The following is a 10,544-nucleotide window of genomic DNA, read 5'->3' as shown; positions in this document are numbered from 1 at the left end:
CAAAGGCTTTCCTGGGTTAGGCCTACCTCTAGTAAAAATTTCAAGGGATTAGAATTTCCCTTGGTCAAGTTAGAAATTTTCTTTGAAAAATCTTATTTTTGCATTAAAAATAATAATATAGATAAATTATTTTGGTCACATTGAGGGTGAATTTGAGTTTGGGATTGAAATTTGGGCAGATTGGAATCAAATTGATGGACATTTAAGTTGAATTTGGGGAAATTTGAGCATTTAAAGACAAATTTGGGGGTCTTAGTCAAAGATGGTCAAATTTGTCAATATGGGTCATGTGGTAGTTGAGAAAAATAAAGTTGGGAATATTTTGAATATTTTGGAAATTTTTGGGATTTTTTTAGAATTTTGGGCTAAGGAGGGGTATTTTGGTAATTTGACAATTTTTTTTGGTGATTTTGGTAATTTGGGTGTTTTCAAAAGGTATAAAAATGACTTTTGAACAATTTTGTGTATTTTGGATAAATTTGAAAATTTTGGCTAAATTTAGGGTTTCAAGGGTACTTAAGGTAAATTGGGTAGGTTTAGGGGCAAAAAGCTAAGTTGGGCATTTTGGTAGAGTTGGGGTGCCTACTACCATAAATAAGCCACATAAATAAGCCATGGACCAATGAAAACCCCATTTGGGTCCTCTATGTACTGGTCTTAGCTAAACCCTAGCCTAGGGCCAGTGGGTTTAGGGGACCATCTATATGAGTATCCCAAAAAATTAAGGAAACAAAGTCAAGAAAATTCTGGGTTTAGGTTAGTGAGTGATTGTGAGTGAAGTGAGTGCCTTAGCTCTAGACCAACACCCAAAGCCAACCCTAAGGTCAAATAACCCTATAGGAACTCTCCTTAAGCTCCACCATAATGACCCTACCTACTAAGTGCTAGAGGTTAAGACCAATATGTGGAACTTCAAGTTGAGTAAAGAAAAGTTTAGAATTTCTAATGGTGAGGGTTCCTTTTCTAGTTCTCTAAGAATAGTCAATAGGAAAGTCCTATGGCTAAACCCTAGGCTACTAAAGAGAAAGACTAGACCTCAACCAAAAGTGAGGTCAACACATTTTCCACAATTGTGGAAACGACCGGGACGATGACCTTTTACATATATTTAATTATTTTCAGCAAAATTTTCAATTTTAATTCTTCTCTTTCTTATTAATTCCTGTTTTCCTAGTTTCTACTTCGATATTTTCCATAAGGGGACTTTTATAAAAGTTGTATTACGGTTTTAGATTTTTAGTTTTCTGATTTGATGAATTGAGAAGTATTTTTTCTAAATTTGCCCCGCGAAGTGCTGCATCATTTCATTTTGCAAGTGGTGTGTCTTATCTTGCTTAAGAACAGGTTGTGGAAACCCCTTACCGCCCATATATCACCGTATCGCCGTCTGACCCGTTGTTTTCGGCCGGGCAGCCATCCAATTCGTGTTACCTACTGTTTCCAGCAGAAAATCGCCGTCTTCCTGCCTCCGGCTAAAAGGACAGCCGTCGCCAACATCGATCCTGCTGTCCTCCTAACAGTTTTCAGCTGCCGAACACCTCATAACCTTTATAAGCCACACAAACCGCCCATATTTTTATTCCCACATTACTTCACAGCCATTTTCCTGCTATATCCCCTTTTGAAAAATCTTCTAGATGCCTTAGAGAATGGTGTCATTCAGCATGCTACCTGTAAGTGAAGCTTCCTTGGATCATACATAAATTGACTAAACACAATAACATTATAAGCTATATCAAATCTCATGTGTACCAGATTAATAAAATTTTATAATAAACATTGGTACATTTTCATGTTCACTACAGGGTCTCTCTGTTCAGATTAATTTATAATTTAGATCAAATGCTGTATAAGTAGTTTACAAGACATCTTTCTTGTTTCCTTGAGTAGATCATTGCATACTTTTGTTTAGATATAAAGATTCCTTGATGTGAATTGATCAACCGGAATTCCTAAGAAATATTGAATTTCCCGAGCTGCATTTTCTTAAAATCCCTAATCAAACACTACTTCAGATATTATTTTCTTGTAACCATTTTAATTCTCCATTTTCTCACCAAAACCAAGAATGTTGAAGATTAAACAGCTTTTTTATTGAATGGGAAGTAATATTTTGGGGCAAAGTTTACAAGCCAAAGCACATCCGCCAACTTTGAGGCAGAAATCTTGCAATAACGTAGGTATGCAAGAATAACAATCATGAACACTTGGATGCACTTGGCATGCAAGAAAAAAATAAAATCAGGACACCCTATCACATAGTTATGCTACATAAATCTTAATTTTCCTATATGCATGTCAAATAATTAGCAAGAAGAAAATTATAAGAAAAAAGTTACTCACCAGATATGCTTTCCCGTAGAGAAATATGTAGACAGTTAGAACAGTAAGCTGCACAATAAAAAGGGATAGATTTCATTAAAAACATAAAGCATTGCATACACAATAAGTTATTTCTTCAGAAAGTCAATTAACAGATACAAAAATAACTAAGAGATATCATATTTATAAGCAGCATCCAGCTCATATTCATAACTCTTAAATAAATGATAGCATGATGGAAAAGTGTAAGGTTGGATAAACAATAAAATACTATACAAACAGTTGTAATTATAGTTACTGCAATGTCAGCCTATTAATGAACTCTTTATGATACCATTTAAGCAGTTGTAGTTATCCTTGATCGGTTTGCCTAAATAATATTAAGCAAATCTTTCAATGGCATGACATAAAGGCTAACACCCCAAATTAGCAAACCATGACCTGTATGATTGGTTAAATATGAGCTCAAAAAAAACGCAGGCAAATAAATCAAAGATGACCTGAGACTCATTGCACCCTTACATAAAGTAAATATCAGCCCTCAGCCCTACAAAGATATTTTCAGTCCACATAAACCTTTCTGCATATCAATCATTTTAAAATTTTTCAAATTTGATATAAAATTCAAAACATAACAAGTAAAGAAACATCTTAAATATAAAATAAAGACAAACATGAAAAAAAATTTGGCAAAGATCCAAAACCGAAAATATATAAAATCCTAAAGAATGAAATGAAAAAAAAACCATAGCCTAAAAGAAAGATAAAAAAAGAGAAGAGCAAGTAAAGTTAACCAAAGTTAGAACAACATGGATCATTAGAACTCCCAAGGTTCGCTAGCAAAAAAAGTATAACCATATAATAATCAGGCTGCCCAAGCCACCAGAACCATATTGATGCCAGTTCATACCATTGATATTTTAAGAAGTTGCATGTCACCCCCATGCTACAAAATAGGTAGTCGTTAAAACAACACAATTTGTGCATTCTTTGACAGGAACAAATTTTTGAACAAATGCATCACATATAACATGTTTATTGTAAGCTTTGAGAGGGAAAAAATAATTATTCCCCTTCAATTTCATAAAATATATTTACAAGATAAATAGAGCGGAAGACTCCCACATAAGGAAACTAATAGAATAAGTAAGAGAATGAAACATGAATGATGACATTACAATAATTCTAGCTTATTGAAATAGAAAATACTAAAAATAGAATATATTAAAAATAAAATCTTCTTAAAAAACTAACACTCCCCTAAAATTTGAGCATAGATATTTAATATGCTCTAGCTTACAAGGAGCTCAAAATTTGGCCTAAGCATTCCTTTGGTGAAGATATCCACAATTTGTTGAGCAGTAGGGATAAAGGACATACAAATAGCTTCACAATCAATCTTCTCTTTAATGAGGCGTATATCAATCTTCACATGCCTTGTATGATCGTGTTGTGATGCAATGCTTATAGCTACTTTATTGTCACTATAACTTCATTGACATGCTTATTGGGATCTACAATTCTTCAAGAATTACTTTCAACCAGAAAATCTCACAAACTCAATTAGCCATAGCCCTACATTCTACCTCAACACTACTCCTTGCAACTACATTTTGCTTCTTACTTTGCCATGTAAACCAAGTTTCCCAACATAAAAGCGTAGTATTTAAAAGTTGATCTCCTGTCAATGACTGAGAATGACCAATCTGCATCAGTGTACGCCACTATACTCTTTTGGATGGTTTTATGAAAGAGAATGTCATTTCCAAGTATACCTTTTAGATATCTAAGAATTATGTTGACTGCTTCAAAGTGTTTCTTATAGGATGAATGTATAAAATAACTTACCACACTCAGAAAAAAGACAATATATGGCTTTGTATGGAGTAAGTATATCAACTTTCCCACTATAGATAACCTTCCTTCCCATCTCCAAGTTTATGATTGGAATCAATTGGAGTGTCTGCAAATCTATACCCACTTATCTCAATTCCCTTGAGAAGATCAAGAACATAATCCGTTGGGAGAAAACAACTCCTTTCTTCAATCAAGCAACCTCCATGACAAGAAACTACCTCCGAGATTCAATGTCCATGGCTTTAAAAAGATATGATCGATATGTCTTCAAACCATTCATCTCACATGCATCATTTACAGTGAGAATAATATCATTCACATATACAATTAGTATGGATATCTATCAATTATCTAAATGTCTACAGAAAATTGTATGCTCTTTATGCACTTGAGTATACCCCTGAGCATTAACAAAGTATAAATTTCTCAAAACACGCTCTCGGTGATTGTTTTAGCACATATAAGGATTTTTTTAGTTCAGACAATTTCGTGTCATACTTCTCATTAAATCCCGGAGGTGCATCCATGTACACTTCTTCCTCCAAGTCCTGATTGAAGAGGACAATCTTTATATCCACCAATTGTAAGGGTCAATCAAGTTTAGCTACAGGGGACAGAAAAACCTTCACAGAGTTTAGTTTTTTGAATAAAGCAAATGTCTAAAAATAATCAATGACATTGCTCTAAATAAAACCCTTGGAAACCAATCGAGCCATGTACCGTTCCAGAGAGTCGTCAGAATTATAATTCACTGTAAACACCCACTTGCACCGGACAATTGCATTTTCTCTACGTAGATAAAACAATTCCCACATGCTATTTTTTCCGACAACGTTCATCTCCTTAAAAATGACCTTCCACTTAAGGACCTTCAAAGCATCTTGTGTGATACTAGGAATCCCCACACGTGGAAATTATGAGGTAAAAACACGAAATGTGAGTGAGAGCTTTTAATATGACACATAATGTGACAATGGATGTTGGGTGCAAGAATTTTTCCCAAAAAGGAAGGCTAGACTCATTAAACTCAGGATTCGAGCTAGGCTTAGATTCAAGATTATAAGACTCGGAACCCAAAAATGAAGTGGACTGAACATGAGGTAAACGATTAGTGATACATTACCAATGTTTGCGAATTTTGAGAAGTGCAAAGGAATTGTAGACCCATTCTTTTGAGTTGACTTCTGTCGCAAGTAGACAATAACAAATGGTACTACTATCATAGTTCCTTTTCATGTTCCTTCTTTGTTATGAACATCATAAGATAGCATTGTAAGAATTCAACATCTAAAAGGCTTGTCGCACCCTTTCCTAATATAAAATCACATGGATTTTTAGGTTGAATATTAAGAATAGGGATATACTATTTTGAAAGTTTTCAATCTGAAGAAAATTTTGAAACTCACAAGACAAATTCTTAATTTGTTACCCCCTTAAAGATGAGGTGAAAAAAAGGTTGTAATTCAAAATACGATCTACCATGAGTAGATAATAGCAAATGGTGCCACTGTCATAGTTCTTCTTCATGTTTTCAAGAACTTCAATATCTAAAAGACTTGACGCACTCTCTCCTAATATAAAATAGCTTAGGTTTTTAGGTTGAACAATTAATAATTGGGATATACTAATTTGAGAGTCATCAGTTTGAAGAAAATTCAGAAACTCACAAGACAAATTCTTAATTTGTTACCCTGGAAGATGAGGTGAAAAAAAGAGTGTAATTGAAAAAATGACATCCATGGTAACAAAATTTTTTTGAGAATTTGAATCAAAGCATCTATACGCTTGTTGGTTAGATGAATAACCAACAAACACATTTTTTAGCTCAGGGTTCAAGTTTTCCTTGATTATGAAGATGAAAGAAAGTAACACAACTAAATGTTTTTAGAGGTAGAGAAGATGAAAGCTGATTATTTAGAATATTTTTTTTGAAAAATATCAAATTGTGTTTCAAAGTTTAAAATTTTATTAGGTGTTCTATTTATGAGAAATATAGCAGTAAGAATGACATCATCTCAAAAAGCTTAGGCACCTGATTGGTTAACAATAATGCATGAGCAACCTCCACTAAGTTCTTGTATATTCTTTCAACTATACGTCAATTTATTGTGGAGTATTGACACAAACATTGATGAATTATTCCTTTTTGGGAAAGAATTAACCCAAAATATTTTTAAAATGTTCAGTCATTATAACAGCCTTATATTTGAAATTTATTTTGAAAATGTGTGTACTATAGTATACAAATATTATAAAATTATTTTCATTAAATAAATTTAAATTCTTTTTTCGATGATGTGTAAGGCCTTTACAATGATCCCAAATATCATTATGAATCAGAGTAAATGGTGTAATTGGTTTTTATATTTGTAGCAAACTAGCAAACTTAACATTGACATAATAATAAATTTTTATTCTAAAATAATTTGGGAAAATATATTAGATATTAAAAACTAGAATGACCTAACCTATTATATCATAACATAATTTCATTATATTTAAATATATATATAGAATATAAACCAGTACTTTGACATTGTTTATTCGAATGAATTCCTCTGTCAAAATAATAGTTCCAACTTTTTCGTGAGCACCGCCAATCATCCTCCCCTTGGTAAATTCTTAAAATTCATAATAAGAATAGAGTCAGATTGACATTGATGATTAGTAGTAAGTTTCAAGTTACATAAGAGATTAGAAACATGGAGAGCACCACAAGGTTAACAACAATAAGAGTTTGATAGTACTTATCCCAACATTTATCGAGAGGGAACAATCAAACATTTGGACATTTTTATTACCTGTACAAGAACTATAGGACAAATAATTTAGAACCAGTCATGTGAGCAATTGTACTAGCGTCAATTATCTAAAAATGAGAAAAATTAAGAATAACAACTAACAAAGCAGGGACCAAAGAGTTACCCTTCTAAACTAAAGAGCAAGACGAAGTTGAGGACAATTTTGGAGACTGAAACAATTTGTGTAAGTGCTCTAACTGCTCCTTGGTGAAAGTGACTCAATTCGAGTTAGCAAACAACTTATGAGAATCTTCAGTAGTGGCTAGATAAGCTCGACCTTCATGTTTGAATTTTGATTTTCAATTTATAACTTTATCATGAAACTTCTAGCATGTCTCATCATGTGTCATGATTTTTTACAAGCGCACATGATTTTTTACACCCTTTTTTGTCAGTATTAACCCTTCTGACTCATTTTGCTCAATGTTACAAGACGATTTGTTGAAAATCATAATTTTTCCTCTGAACTCTTCACGTCTAATTTCAGTAAAGAATTCTCGAAGTGAAGGTAGAGATTTCCTACCAAGGATTTGACCCAAACTTCTTCTAAACTCTGATTAAGGCCAGCTAAGAACATGTAGAACCGATCGTTTTCCTCCCTTGTGGTGAGCATATTCACTTAAATTCTCCCAAATATCATCAAAACAGTGATCAAGCTCTTGTCTTAATGTTACAAACTCATTGTAATACGTAGTAGCATCAGGGTTATTTTTTTTGGATTTCCAAAGTTGAGTTTTTGTGAAGAATTCTCCATGTCAGAATAGAGATCTCGAACGGCCTCCCAAATATCTCGAGCATTGGGAAGAAATAAATGAAGCTTTCCTATGGTAGGTTTAATAGTGTACAAGAACCATGCCATCACTAGACAATTTTCAAACTGTCATTTTTTCGTATTCAAATTGGTAACAGTAGATTTTGAAATTCTCTGATTCAATACCCAATTTTGCTTCTCTTGTCGATCACCAATTTTAAAGATTGAGCTTCCTCGAGATAGTTATGTCCATTAAATTTTATAACTAAGAGATAAGATGGTAAATTTTAAAGATAATATTCATCTAATACGCCCATGAAAAGACTTGTGGGGTGAGGTGAGGTGGTTTCAAAATTTCTAGAACCGGTCAATGTGATAAAATCTCTTTGAACTCTAATCATCATTATTAATTTGTATGACATCCTAAGAGTCTGAGAAATGCATATTCGCTTTATGTCTATGGTCCATGTGTAGTGGCTACGGCTACAGTCACTGATTCGAACAAATAAGTCACATGTTTGAACCAAAAAAAGGTCACCTTGTTGCGACGCCACAAAAATGGAAAAGAAAGTGAAGCGATCAAATATAGAGCCTCAAATCAGGCGACGCCAGTGAAATTTCAAAAGATGAAGGTCGCGTGAGCAAATCATCACGTTCCTCACTGGTTTCGCGTAGGAGAAGAGCGAAGCGAAGCCACTCATAATGGCAAGACTGGCAGACGACTGGGCTAGCAAAATTCGATCACAATTTTGAAGGCGATAATTTGCTCTAATACCATGTAGGTTTTGGTAGGGGAAAAATAATTATACCTCTTCAATTTCATAGAAAAAAATATAAGATAAATAGAGGGGGGCATGGCTCCCACATTAGGAAAGTATTAAAATCAATCATAAAATCAGTCATATTTCCCTATGATAAAAGAAGGAAATATGAATTATGACATACCAATAATTAACTTCAAGAAATAGAAAATACTAATAATAGAATATACTAAAAATAACATTTTACAAGGAAGGATAACAATGGAAATTACCTACATTTGAAAGATACTATAAAATCCAACCTAACGACTTAAAAAGACTTCCAAAATTAACTGATAAATTTACAAAAGGACAAATTATAACCTCAATACAGAATAGCAGGGCACGTACCATGGTACAAAAATAATATCCTACAGTGGTAAAATAGAAGGACAACATGCGGTAGAAATCGAAAAGCTGCCCTAGTCTGTACACATCCCTGCTAAGCACTTGTTCACCATTGCCACCAGCAACTTTTCCTTCAAATAAAGCAATTTGATTCAACCCAACATCTCTTCCCTTCCCCACCTACATGAGTAACAAAGTTCAAACCAGGAGAAATAGTAGATTAGACAAAAAAGAAACAACAGAGAACCAAATAGTTAATTTAAGAGCACAGCAATACCTGAATATACTCATGATGAGTAATATTCCCTTGACGCAAAGTTGAGTTGAATCCTGCATATAAAAGCATATTAAAGTAGAAACATAAAATAATAAGCATAGTTCAATAGATATATCATATTAATAGTAAATCAATCCCAGATATCATGTAGAATTAAGAATTTCTTTGTTCTATGTTTATTATCAGAATCACATAAAAAATCATACCAATCTACTATAAAAAACCTAGATTCAAGTGACATGTACCAACAAAAAGTACAAAAATAAAAGAGAAGAAAAGTAATTATCTTAGTAACATTTACATTACATCTGCTAATAAAAAAAGATAACTAATAACTGATAAAATGGAGATTATGAAGAGACAAAAGCGGAATTTTGATTTTTAAGGATAAACTGTTGCAGGAATAACATATACATGCGAGCTAACAAGAAATAAAAAATAAAAACAGAGAAATTAAGCCCACTAAGGCAAATTTTGTGCGTGTTAAAAGAAGTTCTGATACCAAGGTTAACCCAAAATCATAATGGAATGATAATATTATTGCTGAAATTCAAAGGGTATTACAAATAAAGACACTTGAAAAAAAAAAAAGATCAACACAAATACGAAAAACACTCTAGGGCGAGAATCGAAGGTGGTAGGTTGCAGTTCAAGATAGTGGAAAAGGAGAACTGTAGGTGGTAGAGAGGTTTGGTAACAGCGAGGCGAAGGTGGTTTGGCGGCTGGATAGCCAAGCAGGGGCTGTGGAGGGAGCGTCAGCAAGCAGGAACTAGATTGACAGGATCAGTGGAAATCAAGGGGGCTGTGCGAGGGTGCGGCAGTAAGAAGCGGGTTGGTGAATGTATTTTAACTTCATTCAAAAGGTGCCATTTTATCACAGACTATAAAAAAAAGCCCAATTTAGCCCTTAAAAACTTTTAGAACATAAGCCAAAAAACTCTTGCCATTTAAATAAAAACAAAAAAGAAATTAAAGTCAAATTTAATGAATGGTGTTAAAAGTAATAGATTTAAGCAATTTACACTAATGGTTTATAGCAAGATTCATTTATCTATCACTAAGAAAACCATTGATTGCAGATGCAATAAGTGTGATAAGTTAGTCATCCACCAAATCAAAGGCTCTCACATTCTGAAAATCATATAATCAAGAAATCCAGCATCTAGGGCCTTTGAAATAAAGGATCTTGGAGCACATTAGCAATTCAGATTTGAAGTGAAGAATTGAAGGCATTATGAAAAAAATACATTACCCAAAAAGAAAAATATATCCTTGACCACCTTAAAAAGCTCAGTAAGCTTGGATGCAAAAGCATGAGAACACCACTGAAAAAGAACTAGAAGTGGAAGGGTATTGAAGATGATTCTCCTATGGACAAACAAAGATAT

At 33.4% G+C, this 10,544-nt stretch overlaps 1 protein-coding gene across 1 annotated transcript in view; it reads right to left on the bottom strand.

Annotated features, from left to right (window-relative positions):
- LOC110027837 (callose synthase 9-like) overlaps positions 1-10,544 on the bottom strand; it is a 217,076-nt gene that overhangs the window by 41,949 nt on the left and 164,583 nt on the right. The window contains exons 25-27 of the mRNA XM_020729436.1: positions 9,157-9,209; positions 8,883-9,059; positions 2,344-2,391 (exon numbers count right to left, since the gene is read on the bottom strand). Coding sequence (XP_020585095.1) covers positions 2,344-2,391; positions 8,883-9,059; positions 9,157-9,209 — 278 coding nt within the window. The remainder of the gene's footprint in view (positions 1-2,343; positions 2,392-8,882; positions 9,060-9,156; positions 9,210-10,544) is intronic.

Source organism: Phalaenopsis equestris, unplaced genomic scaffold (assembly GCF_001263595.1).
Source record: "Phalaenopsis equestris unplaced genomic scaffold, ASM126359v1 Scaffold000452, whole genome shotgun sequence".
Taxonomy (NCBI): Eukaryota; Viridiplantae; Streptophyta; class Magnoliopsida; order Asparagales; family Orchidaceae; genus Phalaenopsis; species Phalaenopsis equestris.
This window is presented reverse-complemented; position numbering and strand designations above follow the sequence as displayed.